The sequence below is a fragment of the Jaculus jaculus genome, chromosome 5, assembly GCF_020740685.1.
Source record: "Jaculus jaculus isolate mJacJac1 chromosome 5, mJacJac1.mat.Y.cur, whole genome shotgun sequence".
NCBI lineage: Eukaryota > Metazoa > Chordata > Mammalia > Rodentia > Dipodidae > Jaculus > Jaculus jaculus.
The window spans coordinates 12,219,938-12,247,369 of NC_059106.1; the positions used below are offsets into that span (position 1 = coordinate 12,219,938).

The following is a 27,432-nucleotide window of genomic DNA, read 5'->3' on the forward strand; positions in this document are numbered from 1 at the left end:
CATTTTTAAAAAACATCAGATATGGCCCACGTTTGACTACCCAGTACCCATATAAGCCAGATGCATAAAGTGGCACATGTGTCTGGAGTTCGTCTGCAGTGGCAGGAGGCCCTGATGCACCCAACCTTCTTTCTCTCTCTCTCTCTCCCTCACAAATAAATCAATAAAAATATTTATTTTTTAAAATGTCAGGTGTGGGCTGGAGGGATGGTTTAGTGGTTAAGGTGAAGCCTAAGGGCCCATGTTCAATTCTCCAGGTCCCATGTAAACCAGATGCACAAGGTGATGCAAGCAGGCAGGTTGCACATGAACACAAGGTGGTGCACACATCTGGAGTTTGATTGCTATGGCTGGAGGTCCTGGCGTGCCAATTCTCTCTCCCTCCCTCTCTCTCTCTCTCTCATAAATACAAATATATATATGTTAATGTCAGGTGTGATAGCTCACACTTGTAATCCCAGTGCTGAGGAGGCAGAGACAGGCAGAGCTCTGAGGCTAACTGGCCAGCCAATGAGAGACCTTGTCTCAAAAGAAGTAGACCGTAATGCCAGGCATGGTGGCGCAAGCCTTTAATCCCAGCACTGGGGAGGCAGAGGTAGGAGGATTGCCGAGAGTTCGAGGCCAACCTGAGACTACAGAATGAATTCCAGGTCAGCCTGAGCTACAGTGAGACCCTACCTCCAAAAACAAAACAAAACAACGCTAAAAAGAAGTAGACCATGACAAACAGAAGGAAGGTCCAGAGCCCTGTGACCACACTCAGCCATCAGTCAGCCTCATCGCTGAGAAGAACTCAGGGGTGTACAAGATGCTGCAAGAGAAACGGGAGTTGAATGAGCCCCCCCAAACGGTCCACATCGTGCTTGGTTCTGCAGGAAATCCTGGAGCAGAGGAAAACGGGGATCCCATCAAGCCCTCAGGATTTAGAAGTGTCAACGCTCCAGGCACCAAAGTGGCAGCATCACCTGGAAACACTCAGAAGTGCCATGTGTGAAAACTGGGGCGCTGGCATTGTCGGGGTGTTTGGGAAGCCGAGGGCCACCACCACCACCCTGAGCGCTATGTGTGCACTGACTGCGGCAGCGACTTGAAACAGAGCGGCCATTTCTCTGTGGAGGATCAAATCGACTGTGAAAAGCAGGCCCAGAGCGGGTCACCCCACCCGAGGGTTACGATGTGGTCACTGTGATCCCCACGTGGTCCTGGAGCTCGGCATTGACGCAGCTCTCTAGCCGCCTGCTGCGCCCACTCTGGGCCCTCTCCTGTCCTCTCCTGAGAGTCCTGCGCTTACCCTGGTGTTAGCCTTGCTCCTTAAACGTGGAGTCCACCTCTGCCCACTGACACTCACTCTGGCTATGGGATGCCTGCTTTTACAGTTACTAGAAAATGGTTTTGTTCTTTGTCTCTTGGTTCTCTGGCGCAAGTGGACATTGGCCACATTGGAACCAAACAAAATTTACTATATGTGATATTGATTTTGTTTTACTCAATAAATTTAGACTATAAAGCAAAAAAAAAGTAGACAGTACCTGAGGAAAGACACCGTCCTCCAGCCTCTGTACATGCACACGTGCATACGTGTGTGTACACATGCACACACACACACACACACACACACACACACAAGAATATCGAGGTCATTCTTGGCTATACAGGGAGTTTGAAGCCAGCCTTGGCTACTTGAAACCTTTCTCACAAAAATTGTCCCTTAAGCTGGGCATGGTGGCGCACACCTTTAATCCTAGCACTTGGGAGGCAGAGGTAGGAGGATTGGCATGAGTTCAAGGCCACCCTGAGATGACAGAGTTAATTCCACGTCAGCCTGGACCAGAGTGAGACCCTACCTTGAAAAAAAAAAAAAAGTGCAAAAATTGGCTGAAAAGATGGCTTAGCGGGTAAGGCTCTTGCCTACAAAGCCAAAGGACCCAGGTTTGACTCCCCAGGACCCATGTAAGCCTGATGCACAAGGTAGCACGTGCATCTGGAGTTCCTTCACAATGCGGGAGGCCCTGGCATGGCCATTATATGTCTCTCTCTGTCTCCAGTAAATAATATGTTTTTTTAAGTGCAAAAACACATTTATTTGTTTCCTTTCTTCCTCTCTTCTGGGGGGAGGGGGTGTTTGATAATTTATTTTTGAGATAAGAGTCTCATGCAGTACTGGCTGGTTTGTAACTTCCTATATATAAACAAAGCCTACAGCCTTGAATTCCTGACCGGCCCACCTATGCCTCCCACGTGTGACACCAAGGCATGCCAGGGTTACAGGCATGTACCGTCACGCCCAAGTCCAAAACACATTTTCTTTTTTTTGTTTTTTTTTAATATTTTATTTTTATTTATTTATTTGACAGAGAGAGGGGGAGAGGGAGAGAGAGAATGGGCACCTTAACCACTAGGCAATCCCTGCAGCCCTATTTTTGGTTTTTTGAGGTAGAGTCTCACTCTAGCTCAAGCTGACCTGGAATTCACTATGTAGTCTCAGGGTGGCCTCGAACTCACAGCGATTCTCCTACCTCTGCCTCCCAAGTGCTGGGATTAAAGGCATGTACCATCATACCCAGTGGCTGTCAAATAAATAAATAAATAAATAAAATATATATTAAAAAAAGATTAATGGTCTGGGTTTAATTCCCTAATCCCCACATAAAGCCAGATGCACAGAGTGGTACATGTATCTGGATTTCATTTGCAGTGGCTGGAGGTCCTAGTACACCCATCCTTCCCCACCCCCATCTATGCAAATAAATAAATAAATATTTTTTTAAAGGGCTGGGGAAGATGGCCTAGCAGTTAAGGCATTTTCTTGCAAAGCCAAAGGATCCTGGTTCCCAAGACCCATGTAAACCAGATACACAAGGGGTTATGTGCATCTGGAGTTCATTTACAGTGGCTGGAGCCTATATTCTCCCTCCCTCCCTCTCTCTCCCTCTTTCTCTCTCAAAAAAAATTAACTAATTAAATTAAATCTTTAAAAAATTAAGATTTTTTATTACTATTTCTTTATTTGAGAGAGAGAGGCAGATAGAGAGATAACAACAAAACCTGTTTTAAAAAGTAGCTGAAGGGTTGGAGAGAGGGCTTAGCAGTTAATGCACTTGCCTGTGAAGCCTAAGGATTCAGATTCAATTCTCCAGTTCCCACATAAGCCAGCTGCACAATGTGGCACATGCATGGAGTTTGTTTGCAGTGGCTAGAGGCCCTGGTGCACCCATTCTCTCTCTCTCTACCTATCTACCTAATAAATAAATAAATATCTTTTAAAAAAAATTAAAAATAAAAGTAGCTAAAACCAGGTGCAGTGGTGCACGCCTTTAATCCTAATACTCAGGAGGCAAAGGTAGAAGGATGGCTGTAAATTCGAGGCCACCCTGAGACTACTCAGTGAACATAGTGAATTCTAAGTCAGCCTGGGCTACAGTGAGACCCTACCTCAAAAAAATTGAATAATAACTAAAATAAACTTTTAAAAGTAACTGGGTATGGTGGTGCACACCTTTAATCCCAGTACTTGGGAGGCACAGGTAGGAGAATCATTGTGAGTTCAAGGCCACCCTGAGACTATAGAGTGAATTCCAGGTCAGCCTGGGCTAGAGTGAGACCCTACCTCAAAAAAAAAAGGGGGGGTGCTGGAGAGATGGCTTAGCGGTTAAGCGCTTACCTGTGAAACCTAAGGACCCCTGTTCAAGGCTCGGTTCTCCAGGTCCCACGTTAGCCAGATGCACAAGGGGGCGCACGCGTCTGGGGTTCGTTTGCAGAGGCTGGAAGCCCTGGTGTGCCCATTCTCTCTCTCTCCCTCTATCTGTCTTTCTCTCTGTGTCTGTCGCTCTCAAATAAATAAATAAATAATTTTTAAAAAAAAGAAAGAAAAGAAAAGAGGGTGACGATATGAGAATACAGTTCAGTAGTAGAGTGCTTCCCTAGCATGAATAAGACTTGGGTTCAACCCCCACTACCACCAAAAAAAAAGACAAAAAATATGTGCATATGTGTATGTGCTTTGATTAGGCCATAAGCATGATGATGGTTTGGTTTGGTTTAATGCCTTCACAGAGCCAAGTAAAATGTGGTGACCTCCATCTCCCCTGTTTCCCTTTATTGACGTACGAACCCAAATGCCTGGAATAGCCTAGAACACTGGTACAAACAAAGGCAGCAGTGTCTTGCTGAGTGTCATGTCATCTAACGCAGAATGGGAGTACAGTATCCCAAGTTAAGACTTCAAATGACACCATGCCTGTAATTTCAGCCCTGGGTAAGCTGAGGCAGGAAGATTGCCTCAAGTTTGAGGTTGATCTGGACTACATATTGTGTTCTAGATCAGCTTGGACTACAGAACGAGATCCTTTCAACACAGAGAGAGACAGAGAAGGAGATAAGAGAGAGAGAGAAGAAAGGAAAGGAAAAATGAAAGAGAATAAAGAAAACTAACTAGGAAGTCAGTGGCCTCTGATACCAGCTCTCCTACACAGTGTCCTGAGATTCTCAGCATTCCAAAACCCAGAACACAACAATGATGGTGTTTATGGCACTGCACAGCAAGCTTGGAAACTTTTAAATGTCAAAATGAATGACGTGGGAAGACATGCAAGAGAAGCCAAGAGGCAGAAGCAGGATTGGGGAATGGCAAGGAGACAGATGTGTCTGGCTAACGTGTGCAGGGCTTCTCCAGCCTGTAATGAATGGGCATAATCCCAGCAGAAAAACATCTCATGTTGTCACAAGAAGCAGTGATATAGCAAAAATGTACAGCAGGAAAAGCTGGGCCTACACTCTCAATACTGTCTAGGAGCTATTATTTCATTGGTAGAAGGATGTCAGCAAGCCGGGACCAGCTAGACCCAGCCAGGCATGGGGTTGAAGTCGCAGGAGCTCCCATGTTGCTGAGCAGGAGGAAGCTCCCTCACAGAAGGCCAAACTGCCACGCAGGCCTCGGGTCCACGTCAGGCCTCTAGAAGAGGAGGACACTGGTCTCTTGGCCTTCTTTTAGTGGTGATGCTACAGGGACGTTATGTCCTATGCTGGATGCACAGAGCAGGGCTTGATCCCAAACTCCCTGACCTCAGTCTCCTCACCTGGGAATGTCCTCCACGAGTCGGGGGGGAAAAAAAAAAGCTATGTCAGGGACAGAGCACTTACTTAACAGGAACCCCTGGTTCACAAACTAGACTTCGTGGCTCACGCCTATAATCCCAGCACTCAGGTGGCAGAGGTAGGAAGATCGCCATGAGTTCAAGTCTACCCTGAGACTCCATAGTGAATTCCAGGTCAGCCTGAGCTAGAGTGAGACCCTACTTCAAAAAAACCAAAAAAAAAAAAAAAAAAAAAAAAAAAAAAAACAAGAAGAAGAAGAAAGAATTTCCTTTTTCTAAAAAAAAAAAAAAAAATTCAGCATTAATTTTACTTGTTCACTTGATGAAAAAAATCAAGTAGGAAATAGAGAAGTGAAGAATAGTGAAAATCAAAATTAACACTGCACCAAGCATGTCTAAAAAAAGGATTTGAGGATGAGGGACGGAAAGAAGATGGAGAAGTATTTGTTTATTTGTGTGTGATATATTATGGATCAAATCCAAGTACTTGTGTAAGTCGATGAACTCTATCACCAAGGTACATCCCCAGTCTAAAAACAAACCAATGTCTATACAATGCAGCTTTGATAAATACAACTTTTTTCCAGATTTCTAAACTTGACAACATAAATCATGACAAAAATTCTAAAGATAAAATAAAGCTCGGGCTGGAGAGATGGCTTAGCGGTTAAGCGCTTGCCTGTGAAGCCTAAGGACCCCGGTTCAAGGCTCGATTCCTCAGGACCCACGTTAGCCAGATGCACAAGGGGGGGGGGGGCATGCATCTGGAGTTCCTTTGCGATGGTTGGAGGCCCTGGCACACCCATTCTCTCTTTCTCTCAAATAAACTCTGATCCTAGTAAGTAAGTAAGTAAGTAAGTAAATAAATAAATAAAAAGAAAAGAAACCCCTGAGGAGGTCCCTCTGGCAGCCCTCAAAGGCAGCATCCTCCTGCAAGGCGGGGCAGCCTGGGTACAGACCCAGTAGGTCATCTCATTCCCCTGAAAGGGAAATGGGAGTCAGGGAGGCATCATGCCCGAAAGTGAAGGACAGGGACAGAGGAACATGAGCCTGGTGTTACAAGTCTCTGTACTCCCAGTTACTAGGGAAACTGAGGCAGGAGGATCAAAAGTTTGCAGCCAACCTGAGCTACAGTGTGACTTTGTCTCAAAAAAATTCCTTTTCATATCGCCATCACACCCTCCAAGGGCTCCGGGAGCTCTGCAGACGCGGCGATGGAAAGAACAGAAGAGCCACAGAGGGGAGGAGTGCTTCCAGACACAAAGGGACCCTGGCATTTATGACCCCACAGTGGCTGGTGCTGCCTACATGAGAGCTGTAAAAGGAAGGAAAAAATAACATCAGAATAAAAGAAAGACTGATTAGAAAGAAGGGATTCAGTGGAGGGAGAATTCAGAAGGGGAAAAGGGAACCCGCTGGCAGAGGTAGGAGGATCGCCATGAGTTCAAGGCCAGCCTGAGGCTACATAGGGAATTCCAGGTCAGCCTGGGCTAGAGCCAGACCCTACCATGAAAAACCGAAACTAAGCCCAAACAAAACCAAAGAAAGGGAAGGCTGGAGAGATGGCTTAGCAGTTAAGGTACTTGCCTGCAAAGCCATAGGACATAGGTTTGATTCCCCACGACCAATGTAAGCCAGATGCACAAGGTGGCACATGTTTCTCTCTCAAATAAATAAAAATAATGTTTTTTTTAAAAAAGAAGGGGAAGCCAGGTATAGTTGTGCATGCCTTTAATCCCAGCACTCAGGAGGCAGAGGCAGGAGGATCACCGTAAATTCAAGGCCACCTTGAGACTACATAGTGAATTCCAGGTCAGCCTGAGCTAGAGTGAGACCCTACCTTGAAAAAAAAAAAAAAAAAGGACAGGGAAGGGAGGGTGGTGGGAAGGGATTATGATTTTTTTGTTTTCTATTTATTTATTTGAGAGTGACAGACAGACAGACAGAGAAAGAGGCAGATAGATAGATAGAGAAGGGGCTTGTCAGGGCCTCCAGCCACTGCAAACGAACTCCAGACGCATGTGCCCCCTGTGTATCTGGCTAACATGGGTCCTGGGAAATCAAGCCTCGAACTGAGGTCCTTAGGCTTGACAGGCAAGCGCTTAACCACTAAGCCATCTCTCCAGCCCAGGGATTATGATTTTTATGTATTTTGTCTACATGTACAGGTTGTCAATTTAAACATTAAAAACAAAGTCATAAAATTCCTTCTCATTTCCTCTTCTCTTCCTAAAATTTGTGCATGTTTGTGGGAGCATGTTCACATGTGCGTGGGGAGGGGGGGCTGACCTGGAAATCTTTATTTGAGAGCAAAAGACAGAGAGAAGAGGCAGATAGAACGAGAATGGGTGCACCAAGACCTCCTATCGCTGCAAATGAACTCGGCACTTGGGCCACGTTGTGCATCAGGCTTTCCATGAGTCCCCGACCACAAGCATCATCCCTCCAGCCCCACCCTATTTTTTTGAGTTTGTATTCTGAGCTTCTGAGCAGTTGTCTGCCTTCACCACGGACACTGGGCTTACGGACGCTCAGGCTTCAGCATTTGGCTTGTGTCACGAGTGCTTCTCTGCGGAGTCCTCTCCCCAGAGACTCTGACTGTTGCTGCATGCAGCGCTGAGGACCAGTCACCTCCACGTTGAGCAGCAGGTCCCGTAGGCATGTGGTCTGCAGTGCCAAGTGCCTCACTGCAGCGGTCTGTCCTCTCAGCTGCTCTGTCCTGGAGGCTGATGCAGGTTGAAGGTCGTGGAGCTCGGGAGCCGCTCAATCCACAAGGTCATATGAACAACAGAAGCACATCCGGGCGAGCAGCAAGTAGCCAGGCAAAAGGCGGGCACCAGGGAGTACCTGCGTAGCCTCAGGGCTCACAGCTGCTCACTCAGGAGGAAGGCTTCTTTGCTCAGTTAACCTTGCCTGGAAAGGCCTTCCCAGGCCCACGCACAGACTACTTGCTACCTCACTCCATTCCAAATCCGGTCAGGTTGACACAGAACTTAACCATCACGCATTGAAAACTGGGTTTGGTGCTCTTCAACTGGATAAGGTCACTAGGGTGAGCACAGCTGGAAAACAGCCTAGTGCTGAGACCTGGGAGCTGGTTGGCAGTGGGCATTGTTACCCAAGTCAAGGGGACACAAAGGGTGCAAGAGAGTGATCATTGAAATGCTGCCCAGGGTCCAGAGGGCATGGGGCTTGACAAGCCCATGCTGAGAGGATGGGAAGGTCTCCCATGGTCACACAGATGATGGGCACAGGTCGAGGAAGTCATCCTACGACTTCAGAAACCATGAGGGGGCCTCAGAAGTAGAACTTCCTTCCCAGTTGCAGATCTGCCAGCCAAGCCAAGGTGTCATGCTAAATGCCACATTTACTCCTCCACACAGCAGCTGCCTATACAAAGCTGGGAAGTTAAGGAGGTAAAGAACTCCCCTCCCCCACTTTTTTTTTTTTTTTTTTGAGGTAGGGTCTTGCTCTAGTTTCTGCTGACCTGGAATTCACTCTGTATTCTCAGGATGGCCTTGAACTCATGGTGATCCTCCTACCTCTGCCTGAGTGCCACCATGCCCATCCTTTTTTTTCTTAATATATTTTATTTATTTGAGAGAAAGAAGCGGGGGGGGGGGGGGTCATAGAGGGGCAGAGAATATGTGTGCAAGGGCCTACAGCCACTGCAAATAAATTCCAGATGCATGTGCCCCCTTGTGCATCTGGCTTACATGGGTCCTGGAGAGTCGAACCAGGATCCCTTGGCATTGCAGGCAAATGCCACAACCACTAAGCTATCTCTCCAGTCCATTTTTTTCAGGTAGGGTTTTACTGTAGTCCAGGCTGACCTGGAATTCATTAAGTAGTTTCAGGGTGGCCTTGAACTCATGGTGATCCTCCTACTTCTGCCTCCCAAGTGCTGGGATTAAAGGCATGCACCACTACACCTGGCTTGACCTTGAATTTTTTAGCCATCTTTCCAGCCCCCATCTTGAATTTTTGAACTCGACTCCACCTCCTGCGTGATGGGATGGCAGGAGTGCACCCCGAGATTATGCAGTGCTGGAGATCAAACCCAGAGCTTCATGCAGTGTCAGCAAGCACTTTACCAACCGAGCTACATCCCTTGCCCTGCTCTTTGCTATTCTAGAAAAGGTCATATTAATGTTGTTTGGAACCTGGAACTTTGTCCCTTCTTGGATAAGCCAGCAGGTCTTCTGAATGACATCCTCTGATATAGCAAGTTCCCTATAAGTCTAATTCGTGAAGACATGAAACTACTTCACAAAATGTCTTCCAGGTACATTTTCCAGGAAGAACTCCTTCCACCGGTAATGCTGGAGAGCATTGGATCGCTGCCACCAGAGGGCCCACGCGCTCCTCCATCCGAACCGTTCTTCCCAGGCCGCCAGGGCTTGGAACCCTAGAAAAGGTGGCACCGCTGTCCAAACCCACCTTGTCACCCAGCATGTCCATCCTGTTAGGGTTCTGAAGAGCAGCCAGACTTTAGCAATGAGGCAGAACTGGATGAGCGTCTTCCTGAAAGTACTACCCGTGGGGTTGGGGCACCGGGGTCTTGGGTTCAGCCATTCAGGTGCCCAGAGCCCTTTGCAGTGGAGACCAAGAGCCATCCGTCCAGCCAGTAGCTTTACCTGTCTCTCACAGACACACACTCACCTGCGGTGCTGTAAGCCTGATGCGCTGTGGGTGACAGGGCTGGGCTGGCTTTCCCACCTAGCGTAAGGTGTGCACAGGGCTGAATGCTGTGAAGGATGGCATGTGGGTGTGCTCCATGTGGCAGGACTGCGGTTTGTGTTAGGAGGTAGCAGGGCATGAAGGACAGGCAGTAACAGTCAGGCAGAGGACCGCTTTGGGGTGATGCAAGCTGGCAGTCCAGTACTCTCAATTCTGCATGCCAACTAGAAGGGCCAATGACATGGATTTGGTGGGAGAGCAGGGTGCCAGGGCCAAGGGGAACAATCACTCAGAACAGAGAAGGTGGCCGGAATAAGCCAGCGCTCTGGGCCACTCCTTGCTGAATCCTCCTCCTTCGGAGCCTGGCTCTACATGCGGTCCATTTCAGCCACCCCAGCAGCCTTTCACAGGTCCGACTTTCAAGTGAAACCTCACCATGTGACCAACCTGGTTTTGAGCCAGCACTCACGTGATGCTCCCGCACCAGCCTCACAAGGAGCTGGACTACAGGCACATCATCACTCAGGCTCCCTCTCAGGACAAATAGGAATTGCAGAAGGCTAGCTACCTACAGTGCCTTCTGGACAGCTTCAGAAGCATAGCCTCTACAAAAAGCTGTGCATATGTGCAAACACTTGTATTATGAAAGGGATAGAGCCTATTTGATTCACACCTACAAAAATATGGAATAAAGAGAAACTAAATCTGGTGTGGTGGCACGCACCTGTAATCCCAGCACTTGGGAGGCAGAGGTAGAACTGTGAGTTTGAGGCAATCTCTCCACTTCGAATCATTTATTTACAAGAGAATGGGTGCACCAAGGCCTCTACTGCGAATGAACTCCAGATGCATGCACTATTTTGTGCATCTGGCATTACGTGGGTACTGGGAACCAGGGTCTTTAGATATTGCAGGCAAGAGCCTAACTGCTGAGCCACCTCTCCAGCCCAGCCAGCTCTTTGGACTGTCCGGTGAGCTCCCTTGCTACATAACCAAGGACACAACTGTGTCCTTACATAGCTGGCTGCTGGCTCTCCAAATCCCACCACTAAGCAGTCACTTGCGCAGTGGTAGAGACCAGCATCACCATTAGATCAGTGCTCTTGCCCAACAATCTGCTCTAACAAGCTGGCCAGGTGACTGCACACTGCCCCATGTGCCTGGACACACACTACTTACTACTACTCAAACTCCTGGGCTGGGTGTCTCAGGTGAACATGCTCAACCTAACCATACAGTGTGCTAAGCAGTCACCAAGTTCACCATCATGCAGTTCTGCAAACACATACCAAGCCAAAATGTTCTCTAAGCCCTTTAATGTTCACTTAAACAGCTGAGGCACAAGCAATACTAGAACTTCATTTTTTATGGTAAAAGAGAAATTGTAATCTGCAGGAATACACCAGTAACTCTTGAGCTGTAATAAACAGTTCATTACCAGTCTGGTCCAGAGGTTGAATCACAAGGTCACACAGGCAGGTTAAGATGTTAACATTCTCTCCAAAAGAACAGGAGGAACCAAAAACCGAGCACACCATACGAGCTTCCACACTGTGCCTGAGTTAATGAGTACAGTTCTAGGTATTCACAGAACAACTCTGCTACCCCGCCTAGCTGTAGCGCTACATTTTACATGCTTTCACATTCAAGTGAAAACAGTGTAACCAAACAGATCTTTGCCCAAAGCACTCAGCCAACATGAGAGCACATGTCCAGCTCCAGAATGCAACATGCAACATCAGCACAAGGCGACATTCAAGCTGTTTTCCTCCACTTGGCCTCGAGGATCCTTCACTCTCACCTGAGCATAGCTGACTGCCTCACACAGAAGTGTCCAGCAATGTCTCTGCAAGAATAGCTGCAAATTGTCTTCAACCAAACACAGCTAGCTTTATAAGGGGCACTGAAGTTTTTGAAGTAACTTAAGTAATAGCCTTGTCTGACCAGCTGCCAAGATTCCAGCTCGGCCGTTCCCTCTGTTTAAATCTATTATCCTGGGGCCAAGGATCCCCGTGCCCATGTCCTGCATCTCCCTGACCACTCACACCACCCCGCCTGGATTCCCAGTCAACTCCCTCAAGCAACACTTACAGGCTGGAGAAGCCACACACGTGCACGCCTGGGCCTGAGCTTCTCCAGTGAGGGCCAGGTGAAGGCAAGTTCAGAGCCCAAGGCCAGACGGAAGCTCCTCCCACACCACCAGGACCCAGCCAGTGGTAAAGACAGCAAATGTACAAGGAAGCCTTTGGGATCGCTCCATGAAGGCAGGCTGTGAGAACGGTTCAGTGAGCGCAAGACTGGGACACACTAAGGACCTTTATTCACCTTTGGAAACAGCTCGTACCTGCAACGAACAGGCCACTGCTGAGGTCCCACTAGCTTCATGTAGGCTCTACCCACAAGATGACACCTCACTCTCATACAAGATAAACTAAATGCTGCAGCGGGGTTAAGGAGACACAATAAGAGAGTTATAGGTCAAGGCCAGCCTGAAACTACATAGTGAAGTCCAAGTAAGCCTGAGATAGAGCAAGACCCTACCTCAAAAATCCAAAACCAAACAAAATAATAATATGAGAGCTTTTACCTTAAAGGTTTAAGTTTCCAATTAATTTACAGAATAGAAACAGAACCATTTAATTTCAGTGGAAGTCAACAAAGCAGTTACCACATTTAGGTAAAAATCAATTCTGAAATACCAAGTCAGGCATGCATGCAAAACTTAAGATATTAAAAAAAAAAATGCAAGGCCTAGTTGAGCTGAGGCTCCTTAGCCCAAGGTGGACAGAAGGTGCTAGACTAAGCCAAGAGAACCTTAAAAAGCTACTCCAGACACCCCGGGGCTGAATCTGTCTCTCATCCTACACAGGAGGAAGACAAGCTGACTCAAGTGGCAAGGCAAAGACAAGGCTTAGACACCCACATGCTGGTGCGAAAGCAGTGCCTGGTCTTGAAGCCTTGAAGCCTGGCACCCAGGGAGGGGGGCTGCTGGCCATCACACGTCTCTCTCCAACAGTTTAATGCTCATTTTCACAGACAAGCTTCTGTCCAATTTCCTGACTGACAGCCAAATGTAGCAGCTTCAAAAAGGGTGCAATCTCCAGCTAACTTCAACATTTTGGGGCAAATTTTCTATAATCGATCCCTGTAAGTGAAAGCCCAAGTAATGTTGTATTATATTTATACTGAGTATCTTAAGAAATAAATGAAACCCATAGTTATTTTGGTAACTCACAGTGTATTTATAAAATGAAAAGCTCCATCAAAACACTTTTCACTGGGAAAAATAAATACAACAGACAAATGGCTCTACACAACGTCAGCATTCAGGTTGGCAGGTTTCAGTGTAGACAGTCCATAACACGCATTCATGCCTTTATCCCCCCACAGCTACTCAGCTTTCAAGTTAGGAAGTTTTAAAATAATTTTAATTGATATTTTATGATGTTGTTATCTGTCTCATTCCACATCATCTTCGGCCAAGCTCTGAGCACTTACGATTCTCTGAAAGGGAAATAAAGAAAAATGAATTCTGAAAAGTGTCACAAGCACTTAGTGAGATCCCTAAGTTCAAGCTGAAATGCTCATCACCTCCAAGGACGACATCTTGCTAACAGTCATCCATTCCGACAGCTTGTGTATTATCACCAAAGGATAAGATCAGCTAGGCATGGTGGCACACGCCTGTAACCCCAGCACTGGGGATGCTGAGACAAAGGGAGAGGTGGAGTGAGGTGGGAATATTAGCCTTCTTGCAATCAAGTACTAGGGCTCCAAGTAATAAAGAAGGCATTACATTATGTCAGTTGTGTAACTTAAACCCAAGACTTCAAACCTCTTTTTCCTGCCTACACAAAGAGCAATTGTCTATCATTCTGTGTTCTATTAACTTTCCCTTTTTAGCTCACAGCCATCACGGAATGTTATATTCTGAAGTTAACATCCCCCAAACATTTGCAGAAAGCCTAGGAGAAGCAAACCAAGCAAAGGTAGCCATTTTTAGAGGAGTGCAGACACCACTTGTGGACCAACTTCCTCAGAACACCATGCTGTACCGCTGTGGTGGCCAGGGCAGTTCCCCAGGCTTCAGTGTGGCAGTACTGAGCACAGGTCTAATGAGACAAGGCCTAGAGATGGTGATGAGACCATGGGGCTGACAAGTGCCTAAGCTTGCTGCTGCCTCATTAGCATATCTACCCTGACGCACAAGACCAGCAGAGTAGCTATAAAGGCCTTGGACTCCACACAGGCACTCACCAGGCCTTCTGCCCAGAAAGGACAAACCTCACTAGGGAGGATCTCTCTGGCACCGGCGTCCCTGACATTACATGCTCACTGGTCTCACAGCCCCTGTCCGCACGTTCAGCTCCTTACCTGACTAATGGTTGGAAGCTTGGTAAGAAGCATCTGGAACACCGGAGGTGGTAGAGTCTGCTGTAACACCTGCAGTAGCTGCTGTGGCTGTCCACACACAGCAATCGCATTTGTCAGGTGATCCACACCCTTCTCATATTCACCTGCAAAAATCACATTACTTGAAATCATTAAAAATTCAACTTCTATCCAGGCGTGGTGGTACACGCCTTTGATCCCAGCACTTAGTAGGCAGAGGTAGGAGGATCGCTGTGAGTCCAAAGCCACTGTGACTACACAGTGATTCCAGGTCAGCCTGAGACCCTTCAACTTTCATCTACAAGTGATCCTGGTCCAACTGGAAATTATCTAAGATCCATCCATGTAGCAGATCATAAAACTATCAACATGCCTGTTATTACAACATGTGGGAGATGGAGACAGAAAGATTAATAGCTGTTCAGGGTTATCCTCAGCTATATAGGGAATTTAAGGTCACCCTGGCCTACACGAGACCATGTTATAAAGAAGGGCAGAGAGTTAATTCCCCACAGGTTTCTCACATTCTGTACTTTTAAAGCAGAGGACTTTGCTGTCTTTGTTCCAAATTATCTTATAAAGAATGTGCATGGTGAACAGCTTGGAACTTGGAAGTGTGGCCCTCTGTAGCAGGAACCAGTTTACATACTGTATATGGCATACTGTACATGTATATGGTGGCACAGTGTCACCTGTGTTCAGAGTACAGGGGAGACACACCCCTCAACTTTATAGAGGCTCAGGTTCCCTGAATCTGGAACTTACCTCCAGCTTGCAGGCCACTCTGTATGGGTGTCAACAGACCCTCTGCATTGCCCAGGGGAACCCGTGTAAATGTCAACTTAGCTACTGTCTTTGTAAGCCATCCTTTGTCTCACATCTTCCATCGGCTTCCACAGAGCCGAGACAGACTGACATGCTAGCTACAAGTAAGACAAAGATTTTCAATGCTAACATTAAGAGCATTTCCAGGGGGCTGGAGAGATGGCTTAGTGGTTAAAATGCTTGCCTGCAAAGCCAAAGGACCAAGGTTCTATTTCCCAGGACCCACATAAGCCAGATACACAAGGTAATTCATGTCTGGAGTTCATTTGTAATGGCTGGAGGCCCTGGAGCACCCATCCTGGGCTACAGGGATGGCTAAGGCATTTGCCCGCAAAGTCAGAAGACCCACATGAGCCAGATGCACAAGGTGGTGCACGCATCTGGAGTTTGTCTGCAGTGGCTGAAGGCCCTGGCACACCCATTCTTTCTCTCTGTGTGTGTCAAATAAAAGGTAAGAAGAAAAAAAAATTACAAAGAAGCATTTTCATTAATCAAATATTAGATCACTTTTCAAGTACTGATTTTATATTAAAATTCATTCAAGCCACCTTCCTTTTCAATCTGCAATGTCCTACTGGATGGTGGGACACTTTTTACATAGGAAGAAGCAATGGCTTGGAGAAGTCACAAATCTGCTTGATGTTAACTGTGAAACACAGGAACACAAATGCTGTGCTCAGGCAATCCTCCACACTAAGTCACACCATGACATGGGAACAGCTCCTCAGGACCCACCAAATAAAAGCTTGCATTCTGAACCTTTACAAAGGTCATATGTGACTAGAGGTTTTCAGACTGTTGCCACTTTCCCTGCTAACATGTCCCTTGTTTATACTACCCAACAAGCCTGAGGGGACACATACATCTAGCACACATCCCTGCAAGCTGACAGGCATATAGTCCTTGAACATGGTATATGCTGGTGTACTTCTTGCTCAATCAGCTGGCTGCTGTGGAAAGACTGGAACTCCTTAGGTCAGGGTAAGAACTGTGAAGTACTGATGGCACCTGCTCCCATAGCTTCCTCATCTTAACCTCCTGACCATGTCAGCTGGGCGCATAGAGCCTCTATTCAGACCTGCTTGGCCAGCTCCTTTCCTGGGCATTGAGAAGATGTGGCTGATATGAAACTGTAGGTAATGGAAAGGTTGGTTGACTCAGCCAGGTCCTATTTATAACAGACACCATGGGGACCTTTAAATCTCTTCTGAGCCAACACAGCAGTCACCTGTTCTGAGGACCCAACACCAGTGATGAAGAACATGTACAGACAGACAACTCTGTCTTCAGCTCCCTCCCTGTGCAGAGTGGCTGTCACATAACACTTGCTAACTGGCCAGATAACTAGAGGCAGCAGTGAACACACATGATCCACCAGCACAGGACCCAGCACCACAGCACTCCACGAGCAACGCTATTTGGGGTTAAAGCACTGCTTTAGGGCCAGGGAGAAGAGAAAGGCTTCCTTCCCCTGGCACCTGGGCCCCCACTCAAGAATACTTGGGGAAACTCGAGTATTTGACTTAAAGAAACCTGGAAATGGTTCCTGATTGGTATCTACTCTTCTGCACTTATGATACATTGAAACTGTGTCTTCTCTTGTACACTGTTCCTTATTTGTAGTTCAATCCTGGCCCCGGCTAGTGAGATGGCAATGAAAAGATACTTCATTCATGTTACCAGCCACTTCAAAGCTACTTTTGAGAAAAGTGGATTAAATGCTTAAAAATTATACATTTAAAACTTTAAGGGAGCCAGGTATAGTGGCCATGCCTTTAATCCCAGCACATGGGAGGCAGAGGTAGGAGGAGCGCCATAAATTCAAGGCCACTCTGAGATTGCATAGTGAATTCCAGGTCAGCCTGGGCTAGAGTAAACCCTACCTGGGGGGGGGGGGTAACCTTTAAGGACTGGCCAGGTATGGTAGCACATGCCTTTAGTCCCAGCACTTAGGAGGCAGAGGAGGAAAGGATCACCATTAGTTCAAGGCTAGCCTGGGGCTAGAGAGTAAGTTCTAGGTAAGCCTGGGCTAGAGTGAGATCCTACCTTAAAAAAACCACACACACACACACATACACAAACCTTTAAGGGCTGGAGAGATGGCTTAATGGTTAAAGTGCTTGCCAACAAAGCCAAAGGACCCAGGTTCGATTCCTCAGTACCCATGTAAAGCCAGCTGCATAAGGTGGCACGTGCATCTTAAGTTCCTCTGCAGTGGCTGGAGGTCCTGGCACACCCATTCTCCCTCTCAAGTAAATAAAATTTGGTAATTTTAATCTCATAATAGGAAACTTGCAAAAAAAAAAATCTTCCTAAGAACACATTCTACCTTATGGACTGAAATGTTGCCCAATTCTAAAAGGTCAAATAAAACCAATCAAGAGGGTATTTTTCCAGGCCAGGCATGGTAGGACACACCTCTAGTCCCAACACTCAGGAGGCAGAGGTAGGAGGACTGTCATGAGTTCAAGAACACCCTGAGATTACACAGTGAATCTCAGGTCAGCTTGGGCTAGAGCAAGACCCCATCTCAAAAAAACAAAAAGAAAGTTTTTTCCTCCTTTGAGGTATTATTTGAGGTATGTGGGAGTAAAGAGTGTGCCACCAGGCCAGGCCCTATTTAAGATACTTAAAATACAACACCAAACAAAAGCAAACCACCACACAATACAAGGAACAGATGTGGCACAATGTAATGAAAAGCCTCAATTCTGAACCATAACACTGGTTGGTTGTGAAAGGAGACCTTCACTGTGAACTCGCTATGTGCCCTTGATAGGTAAACTCACTTTTTCTTGGGCCTACACTAGCCATTACTTTCAGTAAACACTAGAAAGACCGAGGATCAGATGAGAGTAGAGTCAGCTCCTGCTCGCTCAGCACTTACTATGCATACTGCACCACGGTGACACACTGAACACCCAAGTTAGCTCGTTTGCTCCTGCTCCTTGCCAGTAACAACCACAAAGAGCTCCCTTTCCACAGTCTTAAGAAGAACGAAGTGCCTCAAAACCCATCTTGAAAACTGCTATCAGAATACCTTTTCTAAAATAGCCATACTGCAGAAGAAAACCTCCCACCACCAGTTTTGATCACGGCAAACAGTCTACAGCCTCTTAGTTGTGTAAATACCACCTTGAGCAAGCAGTTCCTCGCCCAGCTGAATTTCTTCAAGGAAGAACTTCTGAACAGCCTCAGCATCTTTAAGGTCAGGTAACTATTAGAAAACACAAGTGGAAGATGTAAACAATACACAGAAAAACCACAAAACTTAAATAAAAAACTGAAAAACATGAAGAGCTCACTAAACTTACTTCTAAACACCCACAAGTGTTTAATATCTACGTTCAAGGAGTCAAGCAAGACTGGCATAGTGACTCACTCCTTTAATGCAGCATTGGGGAGGATCACTTTGAGCTAGAAGCTAGGCTAGACTAGACTAGACTAGCTTGAGACTCAGCCTCAAAGAAATCATCAAAATCAGGCACGGCGTGGTGGTACAAGCCTTTAATCCCAGTACTAGGGAGGCAGAAGTAGGAGGATCTTTGGGGGTTTGAGGCCAGCCTAGACTTAAAGCTAGACCTTACCTTGGGGGGGGGGGGGCACCAAGAGACAAAGTTAGAAGGATCACGTGAGTTCTATCTAGTTCTTTCTCTTTTAAAAAATATTTTATTTTTATTTATTTGACAGAGAAAGAGTGAGGGAGAGAGAATGGACACGCCAGGGCTTCCAGCCATTGTAAATAAACTCCAGACATGTGCGCCCCCTAGTGCATTTGGCTAAGTGGATACTGGGAAGTTGAACCTGGGTCCTTTGGGTTTGCAAGCAAACGCCTTAACTGCTAAGTCATACCTCCAGCCCTGGCTCTTTCTCTTAAAAACAAAATCAGAGCCAACAGGAAATGCATGCCTGACACTGAAAACCTGTCACGGATGAAGTCACGAGCCCTAGGGATCTAATACCTGCTGGTATCTGGCTAAGTGTATATATTATGTTCATCAAACTGCCCAGTAAGCACTTTTCATAATGTTCATACCCATATACTAATGCTCTCATTGTTGGTTAGAGAAGCATCTCTTTTCAGATGGCAGTGACCTCTGGGATGACTCAGAAGTCACCACAGTGCTGAGAAGTGACAGAGGAGTGCTCTCAGCACTGAAACATCTCTATCACACCTTCTAAAGCTCAAGGTACATTGCGGACGAGGTCATGGGAAGGATGTAAGAGCCAATGGAAGGACAGGATTCCTTACAATGTGCACTTCCAAACACAAAATGGCCTGGATATCCATGACCTCGCAGTACCTGGCACTACCTACACAAGATCATAATAGGAGGAAAAGGTATCAAAATAAGAGATTAATTGAGGGGGGAGGGGATATGATGGAGAGTGGAGCTTCAAAGAGAAAAGTATGTGGGGGAGAAATGTCATGGTTTATTGTCTATAATTATGGAAGTTGCCAATAATAAACCTGAGACTACATAGTGAATTCCAGGTCAGTCTGGGTTAGAGTGAGTCTCTACCATGAAAAACCAAAAACAGAAGAAACAAAATTAATTGGGGGCTGGAGAAATGGCTTAGCAGTTTAAAGCACTTTCCTGCAAAGCCTAACAACCCAGGTTTGACTCCTCAATACCCATGTAAAGTCAAATGCATAAATTGGTACATGCATCTGAATTTGTTTACAGCAGATAGAGGGTCTGGCATGCCCATTCTCTTTGCTTACATATAAACAAAATTTCTTTTTGTAAATTTCATTGTGCTGGGTGTGGTGCTGTACGCCTTTAATCCCAGCACTAGGGAGGCCTTAAAGGTAGGAGGATCATTCTAAGTTTGAGGTCAGCCTGGACTAGAATGAGACCCTACCTCAAAAACAAATTCATTCTAGAAGAATTCTTTTTTTTTTAATTTTTAAAATTTTTATTAGCATTTTCCATGATTATAAAAAAATCCCATAGTAATTCCCTCCCTCCCCACCCCCACACTTTCCCCTTTGAAATTCCATTCTCCATCATATTACCTCCCCATCACAATCACTGTACTTACATATATACAATATCAACCTATTAAGTACCCGCCTCCCTTCCTTTCTTTTCCCTTTATGTCTCCTTTTTAACTTACTAGCCTCTGCTACTAAGTATTTTCATTCTCACGCAGAAGCCCAGTCATCTGTAGCTAGTATCCACATATGAGAGAGAACATGTGGCGCTTGGCTTTCTGGGCCTGGGTTACCTCACTTAGTATAATCCTTTCCAGGTCCATCCATTTTTCATTCTAGAAGAATTCTTGAAAAAATTCTACAAGTGGCTGGAGGGATGGCTGCTTAGTGGTTAAGGCGTTTGCCTGCAAAGCCAAAGGATCCAGGTTCAATTCTCCAGGACCTATGTAAACCAGATGCACAAGGTGGTACATGTGTTTGGAGTTCGTTTGCAGTGGCTGAATGCCCTGGTGTGCTCATTCTCTCTCTCGGTTCCTCGCTCTGCCTGCTTCTTTGTCTCTCTCAAATAAATAAGTAAAAATATTTTTTTAAAAAACAGACTACTACCTTGGAAAGCCCAGCTCTCTCCTTGGCAAGCTTCTGTTTCTTTCTTCCTGAAAGAGAAATGTAAAATTTTCATTTGGCTATGATCAAAACAAGTACCAAAAGAAGTACAACTAACTGTGCAGGCAGTCATAATTCTGCCCAATACGGATGACTCTAAATGGCCTCCCAGGTCTCTGATCTGTCAGAGTCTCATGGCCACTTCTGGTCAGCTCTCTCCTTTCCATCACCAACTCCAGCAATTCACTGGTGGGGACAACAGCCGCACCCAGCAGAACAAAACCCCTTTCCAACCCAAATGTGTTCATTCCATGTCAACTATCTCAAGAGGCTCAAATGAAGACAATACCATTCAGATGAAAGGCACTTCAGAAACAAACTAGGTACATTTATGTAATAAACAATGAAAAATAAAAGTTAAAGACAATGTAGGAAGAATAAGCAAAAAGGGGGGGGGCAACAACCGTTTAAGAGTTAAACTTAATTTCCATGACTATTCAACTTTTGAACAGCGGGATGGAGTATGTGACTGATACAGCCACCAAACTATAAGATTCCTAATGCTTCATTTTTAGCAATATAGTTAAAATTCTGGCTTTAGTTTCATAAGACAGTACCTGTGATAAAAAGGACAGATGTTAACAGGCTGCAAAACACAAAAAGCAGCAACTTATACATTCAATCAACAAATTTAGGCCTTGATTTTATTTCATTAAGTTATGTTTAAAACTAGAGAGAGGAGCCAGGCATGGTAGCGCAGGCCTTTAATCCCAGCACTCAAGGGGCAGAGTTAGGAGGATCACCTTCAGTTCCAGGCTAACCCGAGACTATATAGTGAATCCCAAAATAGCTTGGGCTTGAAAACAACAAACAAAACAAAAAATAAATAAACAAAACTAGGGGGGAAATGGATTGAAAATGTGAGAGTCTGGAGATACAGCTCAGTGGTACAGTGCTCGCCTCATAGGCACAAGCCTCAGATTCAATCCTGAAAATAACATCCTGTTTGTCTTATAATAATTTCTCCAACTGAAGATCAGTTTTCTCAAGATTTTCAACAAGCCTTTATCTTTCAAAGAATTAGCCTAGTCTACATGAAGTCCTACAACTGCCAGCACATGTGCCCACCCACTGGCCCATTCATTTCTCAACTACAGAAGAACCTATCCAACATTCCCAATCTATGGCCAGCATTTACGAAGGGCTCATCCCCATCATCCAGACTGTGGTGGGCACCTCAAAAACCTCACCTTATCTTCCCAAACAAGCTAAAGGCAGCTTGCATTACCTGACTTTACAGCTAAGGAGAAGAGGATCCAGAAAGCCTGAACCCAGACAGCCTTCTTTCGGTCCAACTATCGACAAAAGCAAATTCTATTTCCCTGTTCTATTAAAACTTAAGGGAAGGGCTGTGAGAGATGGCTCAGCAGTTAAAGGCACTTGCATTGCAAAGCCTGAAGACCCGGGGTCGACTCCCTGGGATGCACGTAAAGGCAGATGCACAAAATGGCCCATGCATCCATAGTTTCTGCAGTGGCTGGAGGCCCTGGTGTTTCCATGCTGTCTACCTCTCCCTCTGCTTGTGAATGAACAAATAAATTAGTTAATTTAAAAAAAAAAAAAACTAAGGGAAATGCCAGGTGTGGTAGCACACGCCTTTAATCCTGGCACTTGGGAGGCAGAGGTAGGAGGATCACTGTGAGGCCACCCTGAGACTACATAGTGAATTCCAGGTCAGCCTAGGCTAGAGTGAAACCCTACCTTTAACAAACAAAAACAAAACAAAAAAATCTAAGCTTAAAATGATTTTGTGTCACTTAATTAAAATAAGTGTCAAAAAGATGATAGTGACTCTGCTTCTTGGGCTTTAATAATTTAAGTTGCTGACCAACCTAGTTGACTCAAAAAGCGTTTTCTATTGCAACATAGCTGTTTTTCAACAGCCATCAATGAAGATTCTTTCCCCAACATTCAAGGGTGAATCATGCTGCCTTCTGGTAAACCTCTTAAAATATGTCGCAGGTATGAAATAAGACTGAGCCACAGAAGAAGCACAGCCCTTTGGACTCCCCCACAATTTCTGTAGCATTCACTCATATCTTGGAAGCACGTTGGAGGAAGCCGCCAAGAGGGTTTAAGAATGCAAAGATGGGGGCTGGAGATGGCTTAGCGGTTAAGGTACTTGCTTACAAAGCCAAAGGACCTGGTTCCAACCCTCAGGACCCACACAAGTCAGATGCACAAGGTGGCGCACACACTGGGAGTGCGTTTGTAGCAGCTGGATGTCCGCTACAGTAATTCTCTATGTGCCTCTTGCTCTCAAATAAAAATGTCAAAAAATAAATAAAAAAGAATGCAAAGATGACACCACACCGGTTTTGCGGACGGAGCATGTGTTGAAACAGGCAAACAGGAGAATATAGAGACTTGGGGCTGGAGGGATGGCTTAGCGGTTAAGGCGTTTGCTTGCAAAGCCAAAGGACCCAGGTTAAATTCCCCAGGACCCACGTTAGCCAGATGGACAAGAGGGCGCACGTGTCTGGAATTCGTCTGCAAAGGCTGTAGGCCCTGGCGCGCCCGTTCTCTCTCTCCCCCTCTTTCTCTGTCAAATAAAGAAAAGTAAAATATATATGTATATATTTTAAGTACGGAGATTTGGAGCCAGGGGTGGTGACGCACACCTTTAATGCTAGGACTCAGGAAACTAAGGTATTAGGATCGATATGAGTTCGAACCCAGATTAGGCTACAGAGACACTGCTTCCAGAAAAAAAAAAAGGGGGGGAGGGGGTCAGCAGTGTGCAGTGGGGCACGTCTATAATCCCAGTCTTGGGAAGGCAAACACGGAATGATCGCAGGTTCAAGGCGAGCCTGGGGCTACACGGCAAGACGTTCAACAGTAATCACAGCAAGCTGAAGCAGGACTGTCCCAGGTTCAAAGCCAGCCTGAGCTACATATAGGAAGTCTATCTGCAAACGCAAGCGCAGGTGCGTGGTAAGAAGCGTCGCTACCTCCCCCCCCCCCATCCACCACGCCGCAGGTCGCGACAAGAGCACGGCAACCATGATGGGCCGCCTCCTCCATCTTGGGGGCAGGCCCACGCGGCGACGCCACGGCTCGCGCCCAGGGCCCGCGAGGCCGCCCGCCCGGGGAGGCGCAGGGCGAGGCCCACTCAACTCACGTTCTCGAAGCCTGTTCTTGAAGTTGGGGTCACTCCGCCTCTTGCGGTCGAAGTAGATGCAGTAGCCGATGAAGAGGGCGCCGCACACGCCCGCCGCGATGGCGCTGTTCCGGCCCACCATCTTCCCTCCGCTGCGGCGTGCGCCGGCCGCGGCGGCCCGCCAGCGAGCGCTCAGCCCCGGCGACTAGCACGCCAGCCGCTCGCAGCCGACACCCGCCAGGACGTGCCGAGGCCGAGCGCGGGCACTTCCGGCGCCTGAGGACCCCGGGGCTTCCGCGGCGGCGCCTGCGCGCGCACCGACCGCCCCTGCTGCGCCTGCGCAGAAGAGACCGTGACCTGTTGCGCCTGCGCGCAGGGCTGGCGTCGCTGCCCGGGGGTCCCACATTGGAGACGTAGGAGCTCCCGCCGCTCTGGCTGCATAGGAGTGGTCACGTACTTCTGACCCCGCAGGTGCGAGGATGGCAGCCTATGGCCGCGGCGAGCTGACTGTGAAGAGGAATGGCTGCCAGCCAGCTTTGTGCATGAATGACAAAGAAGGAAGACCGCTGAGGGCAGCGCTTGGATACAGGGGCTGGGGGTGCCTGTGCCAACACCAACCTAATAGGAAAAAATTGAGGTGTCCCCAGATTATTGTGAATTCCACCATGAACCCCACAGACCAGAGACTAAGGCTCAGAAAGACTATTTCAGCTTAGAGCTTAGGGAAGGGAGAGCTTTAAGAGAGGGAGCTTAAGAGAAGGAAGGAAGGGGCGCTTACCCGCAAAGCCAAAGGACCACGGTTCAATTCCCCAGGAACCAAGTAAGCCAAATGCACAAGGTGTCTGGAGGCCCTAGTGTGCCCATCCTCCCCGCCCCCAATACCCCTCCGAAATAAAAATAATTTTTTAAAAGAGAAGGAAGGAAGGAAGACGTACATAGCTATTACCCAAAGAGGCAAGAAGGGATTTGGGAAATTTGAGGTTTTCTACGAACCCCATGGATGGGGGTTTGCTTTAGCCAGTCTGCTCAGGACAGGAGGGGTTTGGGGTCAAGATTTCTGGAAAACGGCAGTCTTCCCAGAAATCATAATCCTCCAGGATCCTTTCAAAAGGGGTAGAAGGACTCCTTAAGGGGACAGAGATAAGGAAAAGCCAGATTTTCCTGACTTTTTTGGCCTCTAGTAAGTGAAATAGCCAAAATTGTCCCATACACGCCTAAGGACAATTCCCGTGGTTAGCCAAGAAAAAGCTATTCATTTTGGGACCCTGTCACCTCTAAACTGCCTCGGCTCCACCTTCTTGTGTGGTTCAATTGACCTGTAATATGAAGCAACTACATTTGCTTTTTATTATTAGCATGTGTCTCTCGCCAGTGTCCCACGTGGCTGCAAAAGACTATGAGATGTTTGCGGCACTTTTTGCCGCCAGCCTGTGCATTTGCTTGTTTTCCACTTTGTCTCCCGATCCCCTCCCCCTCTTGTTTTTGGACAAGATCTCCAGTCATAGTTCAGGTAAGGCCTTGACCTTGGCTGTGTGCACCAAACTGGCCTCAAAATAGACATCCTCATGAGTGCTAGAATTACAAATCTATGCTACCATACCCAAGCAAGTTGTTCTGTTTTTCGAGGTAAGGTCTTACTCTAGCTCAGGCTGACCTGGAATTCACTGTGTAGTCTCAGGGTGGCCTTAACTCATGGTGATCCGCCTACCTCTGCCTCCCGAGTTCTGCGATTAAAAAAGGGGTGCACCACCACGCCTAGTTCTTCGTGATGGAATGTGGACATAGTAATTTCAAAATGTTATTACCAGGCCTGGCATGGTGGCACACACCTGTAATCCCAGCATGGGAGTCAGAGGTAGGAGGATCTTTGAGTTCAAGGGCATCCTGAAACTACATAATGAATTCCAGGTCAGCCTGAACTAGAGTGAGCCTTACATCGAAAAACCCATTAAAAAATCCTCAGTGTAGCACATTGAGTCTTGACTTGTTCAAATCATTGAACCTAATTATGGACCCAACCATGTGGCCAGTCAGAACAGGCAGGGTAAAGCAGAGGCGCATGTCTTCCTGGGGAAGGGGGAGAGGGGGTAGACTTGAGGTGCACTGAACATTTAAATTACTGAGTACTGTGAGACACTGTTATAGAACTGCTGTTGTGTGTGGCGCTTTCTTTGGACTTTTGTTGTATCGAGCCTTGCTTTTTTTAGAGAGAAGGGAGAATGGGTGTGCCAGGCCTCCAGCAGCTGAAAAGAACTCCAGACGCGTGCACCCCCTTGTGCATCTGGAGGACATGGGTCCTGGGGAGTGGAACCTGGGTTCTTTGGCTTTGCAGGGAAATGCCTTAACCATTAAGCCATCCCTTCAGCCCTGTTTTCCTTTTTTTTTTAAAAAAAAATCGTATTATTTTCATTTATTTATTTGAGAGAGAGAATGGGGACTGGGAGTGGTGACCATTAAAAGCTAAACTGCAGGTCCTGGTTGCTGACCACTTGAAAGCGCTACTTTTACAGGGCAAGGGTCTCAATCTGCTAGGTCTGAGAACAGGCACTAGTCACTACAGAAGTGGGTCCCAAGGCCTGAACCCCTCTCATGGATTGTGACACTAGCAGACGCCACAAGCTGCTCCTTAGAGTCCAGAGAATCCCCCTGACCTCTCTCTACCCACCAGGTAGGAGCTCTCTGCTCCCTAAATCACTCCGTGTTTCTTCCAGCTCCATCACATAGGATCTCACACCACGTAGATGTACCTATTTCCCTTCCCTTGGCTTTATACTTCCCTAAATAAGTAATTTGGTAATTATCCTGTTTGGTTTGCCCAATTCTTTGGTTGAACACAAACATGAACTTAGGGGTTTGGAGGTAAAGGTCTTTCCTGAATTCACCCCCCCCCCCCAACACACACCTTTCCTAATCCTGACATTGTGGCTGGTCAAATTCGCCCATCCCCTAGGACCGGGTGTCATGGGTAACCTCTTCCTGAGCAGGCCCTAGCCCAGTCGAGTCACCCCTCACTCTGGCTCACTGAGCAGGAAGGTAGGACCCACCAGCGTAAGGTCATAAATACGCTGCAAGAGGCAGGTAAGCTCTCGTCTGGCTGCAGAAACCTCCAGCTGCAAACGAGTTTCTCCAGGGAGAGCCCCTAGCCGCTTCTTTATGGGCTCTCTTCACATGGCAGGAGCTCTTTGTATTTTTCTTAAAAAAAAAAAAAATTATTTGAGAGAAGAGATAGACACAGAACAGAATGGGTGGGTGTGCCAGGGCTTCCAGCCACTGCGGATGACCTCCAGATGCATGCACCACCTGTGCATCTGGCTTACGTGGGTCCTGGGGAAACGAACCAAGGTCCTTTGGCTTTGTAGGCAAGCACCTTAACCACTAAGCCATCTCTCCAGCCCAGCTCTTTGTACTTTCAAGCCACGCAAGTCTTTTCTTGTTCTGTACTTCCCTAATAATTATCCTCACTCTTCAAATGTTTAAAATTAGACATGAATTTTGGGTTTGGGGTTCAAGGACTTTCCTAAATCCCTAGCACTTCCTTACAAGTCTGTTCCTTCTCAACATGGCTGCAACCAACAGGACTGAGAAGGGGAGATTACTTAGCTTGACTTGGGTATTTTTCTTCTTCTATTCTGTGTCATGTTTTGGTGGTACCTTCTCACTTTGATTATATATTCATCATTTATTTTGGGGAGGGGGCTTCAAGGTAGGGTCTCACTCTAGCCCAGGGGAACCTGGAATTC

At 46.8% G+C, this 27,432-nt stretch overlaps 1 protein-coding gene and 1 non-coding gene across 2 annotated transcripts; both read right to left on the reverse strand.

Annotated features, from left to right (window-relative positions):
- Positions 1 to 12,991: 12,991 nt before the first annotated feature.
- Tomm20 (translocase of outer mitochondrial membrane 20) lies at positions 12,992 to 23,869 on the reverse strand. The gene is made up of 5 exons (XM_004659704.3): positions 23,714 to 23,869; positions 20,536 to 20,582; positions 18,126 to 18,207; positions 14,148 to 14,290; positions 12,992 to 13,277 (listed from the first exon to the last, which is right to left on the reverse strand). Exons 1-5 carry the CDS (start codon positions 23,832 to 23,834, stop codon positions 13,233 to 13,235), a joined length of 438 nt encoding a protein of 145 aa, XP_004659761.1. The 5' UTR covers positions 23,835 to 23,869; the 3' UTR covers positions 12,992 to 13,232.
- LOC123461304 lies at positions 22,544 to 22,678 on the reverse strand. The gene has a single exon (XR_006637593.1). It is a non-coding gene; the product is annotated as a small nucleolar RNA SNORA14 (small nucleolar RNA).
- Positions 23,870 to 27,432: the final 3,563 nt, after the last annotated feature.

Bases quoted from the DNA above. Each gene is read 5' to 3' on its own strand.
- Tomm20 (XM_004659704.3), bottom strand. From the start codon at position 23,834: ATGGTGGGCCGGAACAGCGCCATCGCGGCGGGCGTGTGCGGCGCCCTC. The intron at 18,208-20,535 runs GTAGTAGTCTGT...GTTTTCTAATAG, and splicing joins AGAGAGCTGGGCTTTCCAAG to TTACCTGACCTTAAAGATGC. The intron at 13,278-14,147 runs GTAAGGAGCTGA...TTTCCCTTTCAG, and splicing joins AGCTTCCAACCATTAGTCAG to AGAATCGTAAGTGCTCAGAG.